General features: G+C 38.1%; 2 protein-coding genes across 8 annotated transcripts in view; one reads left to right on the top strand and one right to left on the bottom strand.

The window, feature by feature from the left end:
* Window positions 1–164, bottom strand: part of CAMKMT (calmodulin-lysine N-methyltransferase) — a 175,571-nt gene extending 175,407 nt beyond the window's left edge. For both annotated transcript variants that reach the window (XM_015857439.2, XM_015857440.3), the window contains exon 1: window positions 34–164. In XM_015857439.2, the coding sequence (XP_015712925.1) occupies window positions 34–132 (99 nt within the window). In that variant the 5' untranslated portion in view covers window positions 133–164. The remainder of the gene's footprint in view (window positions 1–33) is intronic.
* Window positions 36–16,292, top strand: part of PREPL (prolyl endopeptidase like) — a 30,453-nt gene continuing 14,196 nt past the window's right edge. Inside the window, exons 1-15 of one of the 6 annotated variants that reach the window (XM_085543060.1) lie at window positions 36–203; window positions 1,491–1,720; window positions 2,050–2,226; window positions 2,738–2,804; window positions 3,357–3,560; window positions 5,465–5,588; window positions 7,772–7,988; window positions 8,976–9,161; window positions 10,582–10,785; window positions 11,518–11,693; window positions 13,158–13,374; window positions 13,504–13,653; window positions 14,423–14,549; window positions 14,957–15,039; window positions 15,744–16,254. In XM_085543060.1, coding sequence (XP_085399186.1) covers window positions 1,520–1,720; window positions 2,050–2,226; window positions 2,738–2,804; window positions 3,357–3,560; window positions 5,465–5,588; window positions 7,772–7,988; window positions 8,976–9,161; window positions 10,582–10,785; window positions 11,518–11,693; window positions 13,158–13,374; window positions 13,504–13,653; window positions 14,423–14,549; window positions 14,957–15,039; window positions 15,744–15,788 — 2,178 coding nt within the window. In that variant the 5' untranslated portion in view covers window positions 36–203; window positions 1,491–1,519 and the 3' untranslated portion in view covers window positions 15,789–16,254. Of the gene's footprint in view, window positions 490–1,490; window positions 1,721–2,049; window positions 2,227–2,737; window positions 2,805–3,356; window positions 3,561–5,464; window positions 5,589–7,771; window positions 7,989–8,975; window positions 9,162–10,581; window positions 10,786–11,517; window positions 11,694–13,157; window positions 13,375–13,503; window positions 13,654–14,422; window positions 14,550–14,956; window positions 15,040–15,743; window positions 16,255–16,292 lie in introns of those variants that run through there. The other 5 variants (XM_015857424.2, XM_015857423.3, XM_085543061.1 and 2 more) reach the window with 5 other exon arrangements.

The following is a 16,292-nucleotide window of genomic DNA, read 5'->3' as shown; positions in this document are numbered from 1 at the left end:
CACGGCCCCTTCCCACCCGCGGGCTCCCCCTACCTGTCCGAGCAGCCTCCAGCGGGCTCTGGCCGCTCCCTCACGGCTCCCCCCGCTGCTGCCCGCGGCGGGGCGGCACGGGGAGCCGGCAGCCTCGGACATGCGGGAGTGCTGTGGGGTTGGAGCGAAGAGAGAGCGTGGAGAGACGGCCCTGCGGTGCTGGGACCGGCCGGGTTAGGGCTGGGGGGAGAGGAAGCGGGGCGCCATCTTTGTTAGTGGCGGCACGTTGATTGACGGGCGCGGCGCCGCTGCTGTTCTCCTTGCGGCTCCGCAGGGGTGAGGGTGCGTCTGTAAGCGGGGCTGCCGTGTACAACGCGCTGATTGAAGCGAGAGGAACGCGGAGATTGAGGACGGTCGTGCTCGTCCCGTCGCCATCTTTGCTACGGGTACTGCCTTGAGCGAGCTCGTCCCTGCTGCCATCTTAACCCGGCCGGAGGGAGAGCCGCCCTGTGCCCAGCGGTGAGGGATGGAGCCGGCGGGATGCGGCCGGCCCGGATCTTGTGGCCTTCGGCGGGGCTGTGGGGTGGGAAGGAGCGGGGCTGAGCACTGCGGGACACGGGGGATGTCCTCCATGCAGAGTTACAGGCGCTGTGGGGTTTGTCTCTTTGCCGTTTAAGCGGCCCGCCTGGAAGTGATTCTGATACTTCTAAGTGATTCTGTTTACTTCTAAGTGATTCTGTTACTTCTAAGTGATTCTGTTTACTTCTAAAGCAGAAACCAACTTCCCGAAAGCAGCGTTTATTCAGATACATAGTTACATATTACTTGCTCTTCGATGATCATTTCAGCGGAGCTAAACTCCCAGCTGCACGGATCCACGTGTTGGAGCAACATAGTCTTAGTTGGAAGGGACCCTTAAAGGCCACCTAGTCCATTTGACCTGCACCGAACAGGGGCACCTACACACCTACAGCTGGATCAGGTTGCTAAAAGCCCCCACAGCCTGAATTTGAGTGTCTCCAGGGATGGGGCTTCCACCACCCCCCTGCACAGCCTGCTCCAGCGCCTCACTGCCCTTACCGCAAAAATAACTTCTTATATCCAGACTAAACTCCTCCTCTTTTAGTTTGAAACCATTTCCCTGTGTCCTGTCACAACAGACCCTGCCAAAGAGTCTTGTCCCCTTCTTTCTTACAGCCCCCCCTTTAGATACTGGAAGACAGCTCTTGTGTCTGCCTGGAGCCTTCTCTTCCCCAGCTTGAGCAGCCCCAGCTCTCACCCTGTCCACACTGCAGAGGTGTCCCATCACTTGGATCATTTTTGTGGCCCTCCTCTGAACACTAACAGGCAGGTTAATGTGTGAGCTCAGTTACATGTATCATGTGATATTAAACACCTTCTGTTTTACTGCTCTCATTTACCTAATGATCTTTGAAAGATGAAGCTTTATCTTCAGGTCATATTATGCATATTTCACATAGTGAAAGTGATCAGGAGCTTGGGATTTTCATACATTTCAGGTTGACTGTCAAGACGAGATTTGGATATCATGTGTTGGACTGCAAAATCTTTTGTCCGAGGGCTGAGCTTCAGTGTTAAATACTATCCTAGGAATAACCATCTTCAAGCACTATGTCTCTGTAGTAAAACAAAACCATACAAATGCCACATCCTGGACTGGTCAAGAAGTCCATACAACAGCACTGTGCCACCTAGAAGAATCCTGGCATGGAGGTTATTTTCCTGCAAGGTATGCAGTTTATGTATGGGCAATGTCAACAGCCGTCTTGATGCATCTGTTAAGGAAGCTGACTGTTTTTCAGATATCAAGGAAATGATGTCAAAGCTCAAAAAAACCTTGTCCTTTTGTATACTGACCACTAAGTCAGCATATAGCTTATAGTACTGAAGTACTATAATGGCTTCTAATAATTGTGTTGAGGTGTGATTATACTTTAAGAAGCACTTGGTTTTATTTCTGTAAGTAAATCTTGCATAAATGAGTGGTAATCGTGCACAGAATCATCCAATGACCAGAATGCTGGTTTGTAGCCATTGGTTTTTTTCCTTATTCAACAGGAAGGGACAAAAATCACATCCATAACAACATCAGAGGTTTCATGCAAAGATCTTCTGAAATCAGAGCAGGAAAACTGGAATAAAATTTCAAGAAGTTATAAAGCTGTGACAAAAAGAATAAAGGAAAAAATAGAAGAATTGCACAACAAGTATACGCTTCATTTGGAAAGCCCAAGGGTAAGTGACAAAAAACACAACCTTTTTTTGTCACTGAATACAAAGAACAGACAGCAAAGCCTTTCATGTTACAAAATGCTGTTTCACTAGTTATTTTGTGGTCATAATTTCAAGTGTTGAAGTTTTTAGTAATTGTGGATAGTAACGGCACACATTGAGAACAGCTCATACCTACTACGGTAGTATATTTGACCCTAATTTCACCATAGTCAAAAACAAATGGAGATCACACAATCCTCTGCTAACTGATGAAAAAATAGTACTGCAAGGAGCAAGGGCAGGTGATCTGAGCCATTCACTAAACCGAGAGCATATATAGGTAGCATAAGTACCCTTAACTTTAAAGTAACCTTTCTGATGCATGTAATTCCTTTTCCCCCCTATTCAATATTAAGTATGTGCTGTATACTATCATTTACATGTGGTTTTGCTGGACAGAACACTGAATATTGGGATTCTAAGGAGATAATCTATAGGTTAAACTGACAAATGTTTCTTTTGCATTGAACAGATAAGATTTGGAGGGAACATTTACTTTGAGGAGAATGGTTACATATTTTGTTCAAAAGCAGATGATGGTAAGGGATTTCTTCTTCCTAACTTGTTACAATTAAAATGTTGCGCATGTACAATTAGTGCATTTGTTTGTATTGAAGCATATGGGCTGTTTATTAAAATATTTGAAGTCTTTTTCGTAATACTGTTTAACAATAGATGAATAACTCTGGAATCCTGAATCTGAGAAGCTGGGGTGAGAAGAGTAAAGGAATCGTGTATTGTGAAATGGAGGCGAGTTTCTGGAAAGGATCTGAGAATCGACCTCTCAGAGCCCCAACTGAAAATGCTATAAAAGGCAAAGTACCTCGAGAGAGTATAAAGAAAGCATAAAACAAACCAAAAACATCCCCAAAAGCTACACTTCAAAATGTAAATCATTGACCAAATGCTATTGTATGTGTAATTTTATTTTTACACAGTGCATTTGCAGGTATCTCACGAAAGAAATCCTTGGTTTCAGTAGTACTGCAAATGTACTTATTTAATACTGGTATGAAAAAACTACTGTTGATTTTGACACACCTCAATCACAGGATTTTATTTTATTTTTTACACTTGTTAAAACACAACAGATAAAGGAAATGTTCGCATTTTATTCAGCACTGAAGATATGGGCTTTTCTGGTGCCTATATTAAACGGATCAGAATTTCACCAGATGAGAGGTACCTGGCTATCGGCTTAAAAAGTGAGAATTCTGAAGAGGCAACCTGTGTTATTATGAAACTCGGTGATGTTCCCGTTGTGGAAGAAGTAATTCCAAATGTGTTTAGTTTTGGTAAGTTGTCTATAAATAACCTGTGGTTCACACCAACTTCCAGTATAACATTGTTCTTAGTCTACAAATAATGGTGAAAATAAGCAAGTTTTTTAGTTTAAATCCTCATAGCTGTTGAACAGTTTCTTAGTTGAGAGATGTGTGCTCCTACACTGTAAAATTATGAGCTATTTGATACGAATGAGTGACTCCTTTCATGATACAAGCTTCCCTTTATTATAAAAGCAAGCATTTGTATGTTTGAACACTTTTGCACATCATTCTTCTTATTGAATTCAATATGCTTCTTTAATAATTTACTGACACAACTATTTGCAACATAAGGATTTCTGTATGGGAAGTTGTAGGTATTATACCTCTGCAGCTTCAACAGAAGTCACTGATAGCTGTAAGCACTTCCCTCCTCTGAGCAGAGTGTAAGTGCTTAGTACGGCTAAGTGTTGGTTGGAATTTCCAACTGGACTCTAAGATGTCGTCATAATTCAGAACGTCATGAAAACAGTCAATGGCTTCAATCAATTATTTCAGCACAGATGATGGAGTTTTACATTGCTGTTACAAATAATTAAACCCAAACGAATGGGATTTTTTTTAATAGCATGTTAAAGAGGAGAGCAAAAATAATGAACTAGAGCCAATGCAACACTCCAGACCTCGTATATTTCTTGGTATATCGTATACAAGTATATTGTATTGGTCAAGAACATATAGTTTAGTAAGCAGTTTGCCTGAGTAGGACAAGAATTTAAAATACTAGGGAAAAAAAGGCTAGTTAAAAGCATTAAGAAAAGCTGGAACTTAATGCTGCGTTCGCACAGTAGAAGCTTGTAATGTCTGCCAGAAAAATTAGGCCTGCTGGAAATTTGCTGTTTTTTTTCACTTTACCTTAATCAAACTTCGAGGTTTTCCTGGAAGATTCCATACATTTCAGAAGTCATCTCACTGTTGTCTGTGTAGCTGTGACAGATTATGGCAGATAGAGTATAAAAAATGGCCATTCATTACCCATTTCATAAATTTACCCAGATGTAAGTGATGTACCTAGTGGTCCCCAATCATTGATAAAGAGAATTAGGTTATACAGTTACTTGTAAAGCATATGTTTATATTGCACAATATGCAAGAGGGAGACAAATTAAAGTCCTTGAAAATTTATATTATTATTTTTTTTAATGCTAGTCTAGAAGAACCGCAATTTCTCCTGTAAAGACTTGTCTTCATCATGAAAACTCAGCTACCTGTGCAACTTAGTCACATTTCTATATTACTTATGCGTAAGCGAGCATATGTTCTTAAAGGGTATATCCTAAACATTATCAAACTGATGGCATAAGCGGCAATAATTTGGCTGAATCAGTCAGATTAGTGAATTTCGGAACAGCAAAATAGCTTTATATGTTTCTAATGTGAATACATAACAAGTACAGAAAACTGGAGAATTTTTATCTCAGGAGCACCCATGGACATAATCAGTCTTTTTTCTTTCAATGGTTTGCATGCAGTAGCACAGACCTTAGATCCTATTCACTGCCTTGCTGACTATGCAAACATCTATTTCTACATGCACTTTTAAACATCAACATATCTCATATTTTCTTGTTTATCACCAGAAGCCCCTATAGAGTCACAAGCTTTCTCCTCCTGGGCCCTGGAACTTCTTATTTTAATTATTTTCCCCCCCAAATAGATTATGAAATCCTTGATCTGTGGCATTTAAAGAAAAAAATGGAAAAATCTTTTTGTGTGCTACCCCAGCCTCTGGGATGTAGGAATGTTATCCTCAGTTCCATGTCATCTGCAACTCGTGTTTTTCAGCACCACGTCCAGTGTTTGTGGAGCTCTGTTTTCTCTCAGTAATAGTATATATAGTGTTCCAAGTTGATATGCATTTCTTTTCTTTCTAGAATGGGCTACAAATGATGTTCTGTATTACACAAGTCAGAAGAATCTTAAATGCCAGAATGTGTTCATGACCACTTTCACTACTGAGAAATATACTAAGTTAGTTTATACAGAACAAGATGCAAGGTAACATTCATCTAAAATACAATAAGTCTGTAAGATACTCTGCGGTATTCAATATGTAGGCTCTAACTGGTTTGAAAACAAATTCTTCCATGTCACATTTCAAATGGTAGGAGGCATTTTTAAGTTCTGTTTTGCTGTCTGAGAATGTATTTTCCTCTCCTCTTGATATGTGATCAGCAGCGATTTAACTTTTCTCTGTTACCTCGCGAGTTCAGCTGAGTTGATAAATGTCAAGGTCAGTCTCAGGTCAGGGTGTCCTTTAATGAACGCGTGACAGTTTCATACAGAGTGAACCAGACTGTGTGTTTCATTTTGTTTTCTCTGCTATTGATGTCTGATACAACTTTTTAAAAAACATTGAAGTTCAGGCTAATCCTTGCTCTGGGTAATGGACGAGCAAAATCATTACAGCATTCACGGAGATAGAACTATTGTTGACTGAATACCCTCTCAATAACCTTTCTTTAAGCAGCGGTTTAGGAAGACAAGAAGGCTCTTGCTGAATTGAGTGCAGTACTAGTTTTAAGCCACGTAGCACTAAAATGACAGATTTGTACAGCACGCCATAAATATTTGTGGTTATTCTTACTTCAAGTTACATACTCAGTAAAGAAATAGCCTTCATACATTCTTCTAGAAAATGAAAAAAATTAAAGTCTGCAGATGAGATGGAGTAAATAAGATCTGTATGTTCTAACTGTAGTTGATACGTACTTTTGTAAAAGTCAAACTGCACTGACCTGACGTGTCCCCACAGGGAAACTGTTGGCATAATTCTGAAGGTCGTAGTCATTAGAGTTAATCTACTAGAAACATACACTGAAGGTTCATGTGCTACTGCAGCTCATGACTGAACACAGTTGTTCATAGGAGCATGGCAAGGCATTCTTTTGCATTGCCATAGAGAAGTCATTCTATATATCACCAACTCATTAGTCAAATATTTTTTTAGAAGTTGAAGATATCTTGACTTCCTTAAAAAAAAAAAAAATCTACAAAGGAAAAAAAAAAGTGATATGAAGGTCAGAGTCCTTGGGAAGAAGTGTAACCTGCATTTCAGCTTGACTCTCTTAGAGGTAAGGTCAACAGAGCCAAACCATTAGAAGCTAGACTGAATGCAGTGGCACACTTGCTGAATTTGAGTGGATTAGAAGCAGAAAGCTGATTCCTTTAGGAGGACGCAGACAGTGGGAGTTCTAAAAATGACAAGATGGTGCAATTGAATAAAACAACCAAAAAAACTGGAATTTCTACACCTGCAAATAATTAAAGGCAGTGAAAAATGCAATCCGAGACTTCCTTTCTTGCACCAATCAAATATTTTCAAGTCTAGAAGGTTCATTATTGTCAGTGCAGAATACATTACTCAACCCTGCAATTTCTTTTAAAGACATCTAGTTGTAAAGATTCAAAATGGCAAAGAAACTCCTATGCCCCAAGATTTGACATAACGATTAATTAGCATGACTCATTTAGAGACTTGACTTGCAGCCTGAACTTGTCCAATATTAGCATCCAGACACTGCTGAATGTTTTCTGTTCCTAGATTTCAGAAGCATTAAAAGTCAATGGAGTTCCAGAAACAGTTCCCATTTTCCAGCTTTGTTACTTCAGCACTGTCCATCCTGTCTTATAAAGGCCTCTGTACTATTTTTTTTCCTTTAAGATTTTTATTTTTTCTTATATCAGTAGCACTTGGGCTTTTTAATTATTTATCCTTATAGTATAATAGCACCTACTTTTTTTTTTTTTTTTTTTCAGTTTCCACATGTTACTCTTATTAATTTCATTAACTTCAATTATCCTTTGGGGTTTTTTTTTTGTTTTTTTTTTTAAAAATAGGGCTACTATTTAAAAATTAAAAAATCTATGTTTTGCATGAATTTTAACACCCATGTTCATCTAAGACCTTCCAATCTGAATGATTCAGAAATCTGGATTCATTTGGACACCAACTGAACTGCTTTCCTTGCAGAGTTCAGGTTCCATACACAAAACTGCGTTTTTGAATGCTGGGATAAATGCAGCAGAAGTGGGTTTGGGAATCAAGTAGTCTGAAATCTCTCCAGCCCACTTACAGGCTTGCTGTTTCTTACATTGTAATTGGTAGCCCATGGTTCTGAATTAATTGTGTTTTCTGAATATTAGTCAGGTTTAAGCTTTTTTAAAATTATTTCTTCCAGATTTTTTGTGGACATATACTGCACAAAAGATAGACGCTTCCTCACTATCAATAGCAACAGCAAAACAACCTCAGAAGTTTGGCTGATTGACTGCAGACATCCTTTTAAGTTACCTGTTCTTGTACAAGCCCGAACAAAAGGGGTCATTTATCATGTTGAACACAGAAACAATGAGTTATATATTCTTACTTCATATGGAGAACCTGCAGAATATAAGGTAATCTTAAGTAATGGTAAGAGTCATAGGATTCATTCAGATGCTTGTCATTCAGATGCTCGTTGCAGACCACAGAAATAGTAAGGCTGGATTTTAATTCTGTGCTTCACAGCTTCCTGAAATAATTTAAGAGAATTACAGAGTTGCATGTATTTAAAGACTGACAGTAGTATGCGGAGTCTTGCCTATAGCATGCTGATTTGACTCAGCTTCTTTGGAAAAGCATACTCAGTTCTTGGCATAAACAGCCATTTCCCCTTTATTATAACTTGATTTCAGTCTATATAACTAAACAGCTCGCAGTTCTACTGGACACAGTGAAGGCGTTTGATATTCGAACTGACTTTTGCAAATAACTTTAGATACAAATTCTTCCATAAATTTGTTTCTCTCAGTATGAGTTTTTCTAATCACATTCAGACTTTTCAGAGGCAGCCTTTCCTTGATAGCTGAAAGTACACCACTTACTGGGAGAGAAGAAATGCCTTGCTGCTTAGTTGAGAGCATCTTCTGTATGTAGTGCTTAGGATCAGACACGGAAAGGTGACCTACTGTCAACACAGCATACATCTACACACCTTGCTCTCATGTACCAAATCAAGAATATATATTGTAGTCACTCAAATCTTTAAAAAAATAGAGAATTCTGACATTTCCTTACCCCTTACTAGGGAAAAAAGAATAAAGTACATTCAGCTTGCTATGATCCAACCTTCCACTTACACTGCTTCTAACACCTAACCTAGCTGTCTTAAACAACCGCAAATAGAGTTCTAAAATCTAATTGCCATCTGTCACACAGATCGCTCTTGCTATCAACATGTAGGTAGTTACTGAATTGTTCTTCCATTTTGCCCAAGTAAAGGGAATTTAAAACCTTCCAGTTTCAGTTATCAACAGTCTTTTGTAATTAAAATATTGAGTGACATCACCTGTATGTCTGTACCTCTAACTTTTAACACTTCATCTTGTAATTTGTTCTTATAGTTGATGAAGACTTCAGTAGCTTCCACTGGCATGGCGAACTGGAAGTTAGTTTATGCACTGGAAGAGAAAACCAAGCTAATAGACTTGGAGATGTTCCGTGATCACTGTATCATGTTCCTGCAGAAAACTGGTTATCTATACTTAAATGTGATTGCTTTTGTTTCACATTCAGTTCAATCAATACAGGTATGTTTTAGCTTGCCTCGAGCAACATACTTTTTCTATCACAATTTCTTTGTAATATAGCATTACAAAACAGAGGATAAATTCCAAAAATAGAAGTGGTTTGGAAACTAATAGTGACAAATACATTATTATGATTAATTATATTACCTGTGAATGTTCTTTACGATTTCATGTGCTGGCTCACTGTAGCAGTTATGAAATTAAAGAGCAGCTATAGTACAAGTCAGTTCTTTCCTCAGCTTGCTTCCATAAGCCTTGATTACCTGAACGCTGTATTGTTACCAGGCTTATTTTGTGGTTACATTCATCAGCCTATGCAAGGAAGTAAGCATGGCCCTCCCTGAGATTAAAGGCTAGAACATCCGTAAGACAGATATGGCCACTGACCCAAAATAAGTGGGAAAGCTGAGTATTGCAGTACAGTTTGTGTTAAGTATTTATTCATTTCTCTAGATGTTGCAAAATACTTGTGGAATACAAATAAAGCATCTCCATTCGAAACCATGGTTTCTAGAGACCATTTAGCTGAAATATTTAATTGATTTGTTTGCCTGAAAAGTACTATTTGAAGAACTTGCAAGTTTCTTCCAACAAGCTTTCAAGGCTGCATTCTATAAAACTGCTACAGAGAAAAGGTTTTCAGCAAAGTACATTGTATGGTCTGTGAAACCTTTCATTTTTGAAAATAGTTTTAGTTTATTTATTCAGAGAGAGTCTGCAGTTACTCTGGAGAACTTTGACTTCAGTGCCATTTCAGAAATCTCTCACAAACTAACTCGAGCAAGCAATGGCCTGGCAGAGGGTTTGACTATGTTCCTGCTGCTCGCAAAGAATGAATCTTGATTTCTTTTATTCTTAGTGGAGTTAAAAATCTTAAATATAATAGCAGTAAGTGTCTGAGGGTAAATGTGCCAGAAAAAGGTTTTGTTCTTCACAATGGCTGGCACAAAGAACAAAGTTAAGAGGCAGGGGTTTTTGGTGGCTTAGCATTACTGAGCTAACTCACAGCAAAAGCATAACAACTGACATGGACTTGGCTGTGCAACATGTTCAAGCGGGAGTGGAAATCAGAGGGGAAATGGGATCTAAAAATTAAAAACAGTGTAGAATCGTTTCAAATGTTTCATTAAAAAAAAAAAAAAAAGATGTGTTCAAATGCCATTTTAAACTGGATTTTAATTTAGATTTTTCTGTTTTATCTCGTTATTGAATTTTATCCAGTAGCCTTAAGTGAAAAGTTTACCAAAGTCTTTCACTTTCTGACCATTGTATTATTGAATGTGAAAGAAATACAGGCTGTGTTGCGTACAAGCTGCAGATAATTAGCTTGCTATTCAAAATCTTTTCCTCTGAAGGACACACTGGGCAGAACTTACAGAAGCCATGTAAGGGTCTCACTTGAAATGCTCTGTTTTTTCAGCTACCTACATGGGCCTGTGCATTTGAATTGGAATCTCATCCTGAACATGCCAGCAGCACTTGTTATTTTCAGCTCAGCTCCCCAGTACACCCCCCCAGGCGTTTTGCATATTCATTTAAAGAAAATAATCTCATTGAACAAGCTGCAGAAGAGGTACCAATTATTATGAATTGTCACACTACACGTTTACTAGCTAAAAGCAAGGTAAGATTTTTCAGTCCTTTTCCCATTCCCTTTATTCTTCCCTTCCTCCCCACCCATTTGTAGAAAATGCATTTGGCAGGGAATAGAGATTAAAAATGTAAAAGAGCAGTTGGTGCTGTACTTACCAGTGGGCGTTTTCTCCAGTGCTACAGAGAAGAAAAAGAAAGTCGTGATGAGATTTTTTTCATTGATCTGGGTATGCCAGAGGAGATAACAGTACGTGATCAGTCAAGGAGCTCAGCACAGAATAACTTAAGACTCACTAATAGATGATTAAATGGTTTCGTGTCATCTATGATAAATGAGAATATGTCAGCCCCTGAAAAGGACACCCCACAACCAGCTACGCAATATAGATCAAGAAAAGAAAGTTTAACAGCCTGAGTTTAAAAAAACGGTGATGTTAATAAAGAGTTTGTGCTGCAGTAAGTGGTAAACTATTTTGTTAATAATAGATATTCTCACTGTTAAAGGGAGAAGGAAGACTTGGGTGCTTTGGTAGTTTAAAAACTCCTCAGGTGTTGCACTTAAATGAATTTTATACTCTGCATCTATAAGCCTACACAGCAGAGGTTCAGTCTCTTGCTTTATTTTTCAAGAGTGCTTTGTACAATCTAAGTGAAAAAAAATTACTGTAATCAAAAAAACACATTTTAAAATAAATAATTGAAGTTTTCATTGCCATGTGTCATTGAGATTTCTGAAATGTCTGAAATACTCCTTCATTTCCAGGATGAAACTTTGGTGCCAATTACAGTTTTTCATAATATGAATTCTAAGGAGCTACGCAGGAAACCACTTCTAGTTCATGTATATGGAGCTTATGGCATAGATTTGAACATGAGCTTTAAAGAAGAGAAGCTGATGTTAATTGAAGAGGGCTGGATATTAGCATATTGCCACGTTAGGTAAGTCAAATATAAAATGGAATTAATATTTTCATTTGTGGAATATTCTGGTATTTGTTGATCTGCAGCTGAAGAGGTATGGAAATGGGCCTTCCCCCTCCCCCTGACTTAGTTTTAATTCATGTTTTTCACTTCACCCTCTTTTTAGAATCCACAAAAGCCCCTTTTAAAACAAAAATTTTCCTCTGGGAGGTAAAAAAATTCCCCCTTTCAAGACCATATACTCTGTTCATGTTCTTTACACAACAGTATGGTTACGTATTAGGTTTTAATCTTTTGAAGTCTCATTACTTCTCATCTCGTCTTCACTCAAAAAAATGTTGACACGTTCATATAGCAGTGATAAGCTTCCACCTGCTTTTCTGAGGGCACTGTGTACTAAGTCTGTGCCTTCTGAAAAGCATTTGTTTTTCTACAACTAAACATTTAATCTGCCTCTGTGTTCTTCTACTTAGTAAATCCTGTCTGTTTAGCTGCAAACCTACTAGTTTCAAAAAAACAGTATGTACAACAGACTTTACATTGGAGATAATTCAGTGGGTAAGGGAAGATTATCAGAGCCATGGTTTTACAGGTGAGCTTCTGCAGACCCTTCACTATAGCATTTAGCTGTATTTTGGTTTGGTTTTTTACCAGTTTTAGAAATTGAAACATTCCAATTCAGAATTTACCATTTTTCTCTTTTTAATAATAGAGATCATAAGATCATCATAGAGAAGCACTGTTTGACACACCAGTTCTAAAACAAGTTCAACATATAAATGTGTCCGGTCTGCTAATAAAATGGGGAGCATTGTGCAGCTCTTCCTCCCATCCTTGCAAGTGCCTTATGATGCACATCAATCCTAAGCAGTATCAATGAAGAATTCTGGCAGACCAATCTTCTGATTGTTTTTAGGTTTAGGTGGATTAAAACCAGAACTGTTGTTGTATGGGAAAGATTACAAGTAAATTTAGTTATAAAATTTTATAAGCAGTAAAAATTACATTTCCTCTCATGTTTGAACTCAGAAACTCAGAGAAAATGAACCTGACAGCCCAGAGTCTTACGCTGCACAAAAGAATTTGAGCATCTTGGCAGAGCTGAGAAACAGTCTTTTAATGCTAATAATAAATCTGGTCATAGTGATATAAGAATGGAAAATGTTTTAATTGCCGTTACCATTGTAATAGTTTCCTATATAAAAAAGATGATATCAGTGTTTGATTTTGTATTGACTGTTCTGACGGTGCTCATAGCGTTTTCACCAATCATCATGTGAGGATTTATTTTGTTTGTATGTAGTGTGTTTTAGCTGCAAGGGGAGGAGTGGGGAGTGGGTAAAGACAGGAAAGAAAGGAAAGTTAATTGGAAAGGCAAACTATGATTTTGCAGCTCTGCGGCTGCTGCTGTCCTTTATTATCTGACAATTTACTTGCAACGTTTTCCAAACAGACTCCAACTTGAACTGTTTTAAATTCCAGGGGTGGAGGAGAGCTGGGCCTTAGGTGGCACAAAGATGGATGTCAGCATAACAAACTCAAAGGCCTCTATGACCTTAAGGCTTGCATCATGCTGCTGCATGAACTAGGATTTTCTCAGCCAAAATACACAGCACTAACAGCTGCCAGTGCTGGAGGAGTTCTTGCGGGAGCCATTTGCAACAGCGATCCAGAACTTATCAGAGCCATGGTTTTACAGGTGAGCTTCTGCAGACCCTTCACCATAGCGTTTAGCTTTATTTTGGTTTGGTTTTTGTTTTTACCAGTATTATTAATTGAAACATTCCAATTCAGAATTTACCCTTTTTCTCTTTTTAATAATTTTAAGGCACCTTTTGTAGATGTTCTGAATACAATGATGAAAACTCATCTCCCACTGTCAATTGAAGAGCAGGAAGAATGGGGAAATCCATTAGCGGATGAAAAATGTATGAAGTACATCAAAAACTACTGTCCTTATCACAATATTAAGCCACAGGTAAAACTGCTACTGTATTCCACACAGGAAGGGTAGTAAAATATAGAGCTTCATAGGAAAATAATTATAAAGAAGATAACTTTTTAAAAATATAAATCTTTTCTACCCTTTCAGTGCTTTATTACCAAATGTTTTAAGACTTTGCTGCTGCTTTGCGTTAGCTTTGTTTTAAAATGAATCATTAACACAGTCAGTAACAGTTTTGGTATTTCCTTTGTTTTACTGGGTTACCCAGACCTCACTGCAGCAGGAAGATGGTACTTTGCACTGTTTAAATGCCATCAGAGGCAAACAATGAAATGGAAAAGAAGCTATGGCTTTGATATTGTTACCTGAAGGATGTTAGCTGTGTTACATACCTAATTAAGATCTTAACATATTAAAAATACTCTTGTATGTAAAAATTACTATTTTTATATACAAACTACTGCTCTGTCAAAGATGTACCATTCCATGATTATTACTCCTTTTTGGTCTAATCATCAGCATGCAGAAGTTTCACACCTTCAGCAGTAGGGAGAGGATGGTTTTTGGTTGCCTTATGTATGTAGATGACCCCCTAATATTAATTTGTTACTTTTCAGATCAAAATGCTTTTTTCAGTTAGTGATACAAGATGCTTTTTCATGAACGAGTTATTATGTAATAGATCCAGTTTAGGTAAATCTTAACAAGCAGCACTCCTTGATACACAGAGAAAAATGTGCTTACTCGTTTCAATAGATCATCAGCTGTCAAGTATCTGACTGGTTTTGATTTTTAATTTCAGTGCTATCCTTCAGTTTTTATCACAGCGTATGAAAATGATCAACGAGTACCGCTGACAGGAATTCTTCGATACGTTCAGAAACTTAGGAAGGCTACCGTAGATCATGCCAGCAGAACAAGAAAGAAAGGTAATATAAGAATATCACAGATACGTGGACTTCACTAAAGCAGACTAGATGTACTTCACTAAAGCAGACTAGATGTGTAATTAAATACTAGAGGTTGACTCTTCCTTAAATGCATCACTTGTTCAATACAATCCAGTAGCCCGCTTTTAATCAGAAGGAGAAAGCACACCTTTCCAAGCAGAGTATGTACACACTGGATGCATGAACATTTTTCACATACTCAGATAATAGAAATACAAATAGTTCATCCAACAAAACCCTCCATGATATTTTTAATTTATTTTTTAAGAAACATCAGAATTTTTTTTTGAAGGTAGAGTGATTATCTACCCCTAAACAACTTGCATCGCCCACTTACCTTTCTTTGTTCATGCTCTGTCAAGTGATCAGTAACTTCACTGTTCCAGGAAACTGGATCCCTAATATCATCTTAGACATCCAGGCAGGTGGCAGCCATTGTGACTCATCCTGGGAGGATTCGCTGAATGAGGTACGTTCCCTTCACTGTACACTTGCACAGCACCGTGCGGAGGTGTCCCTCAACTGATATTTAAACCTTAACAATTGATGCAGTCACTGAGTGCATGTTTTAAATATCCAAAACAAAACAGAAACAAACAAACAAACCTGCTGTAATTTAGTTCTTGCATTTATGTATGAAAAGAAGCCTTTGACAGCTAGACTGTTGAACCACATCATGCTTTAAATCTCAAGGCAGCATAAAACTCCCACTGTAACATGCTTTGAAGGAAAGGCTCTAAGTTGTGTTCCTGCATGAAAAGTCTTGCAATGTAGAGTATTAAGACCTTATTTCTTCCCATCTTCCTCATTAAATACATATGGTGGGCTTGAGTGTTAAATTTTGGAATGTGAGTTATAATTAAGTTTCAATGTTTTACGCTTTATACAAAGAGTGTGTGCTAAAAGCACAGGCTGCCCAGGCCTGCCATATTGCTACTCATGTCTCAGACCATCATGGATTTTGTAGCTGTTAGTTACTTGTTTTAGAAGTCCTATCAAATGTTACGTTATTGGGGCAGTTACTCACAAAATGAAATTTGTCAGGAAAAAGCTTGTTTTGTTTGAGGGCAATGTGCTGCTTAGTTTCAGTATGGTACAAGATTGTAATAACTGTATAATTACCTTGACAGTTTATAGTGCAGAGTTTTATTATTTTGTAATTATTTGCTTTAGGTTGCAAGACACGTTGCTTTCCTGAAAAAAGAACTTCAAGTGTGACCTCTCCAGCATTAAATCAAGTCCTGTAAATAGCTGATAAACACATCAACCACCTGAAGAAGTTCAAGTCCGATCTTCATTTATATGAAAAACTGAGTGTCTTCTCCAGACGTATCACTGCATGATGGGCACAAACAGACCAGATACTCAGGGACAAAACTGGGTTTGGCATCAGCTTATAAAGACGCCAACTAAACTAAATACCTTCCCTACCAAATGGTACAGAAAGAGATGCCTTCGTATACAGTTCTGTTCATAAGCAAGCAGTGCAGCACTGTACAAGTGGAGCTGTAGTGCAAGACAGTTTGTGCTGAAAGTCTAATGTATGCCTAATGTATGAAATCATGTACGTGTTACAAGCTGCCTTCCCTGTCTTAAGGCCTCTCATCCAAGAGTAAATTTTACACAAGGCAGTAAATCCTCCTGACAAAGTTGTATTTAATTAAAAAAAAAAATCTCACTAAAATATTCCAGTACTGATTTCCTTGTGTAGGAAAATACTGT

The sequence above is a fragment of the Coturnix japonica genome, chromosome 3 (assembly GCF_054131305.1).
Source record: "Coturnix japonica strain WE chromosome 3, WE-NBRP24, whole genome shotgun sequence".
Lineage (NCBI taxonomy): Eukaryota > Metazoa > Chordata > Aves > Galliformes > Phasianidae > Coturnix > Coturnix japonica.
The sequence above is the reverse complement of the archived record's forward strand: the minus strand, read 5'-3'. Positions and strand labels throughout refer to the sequence as shown.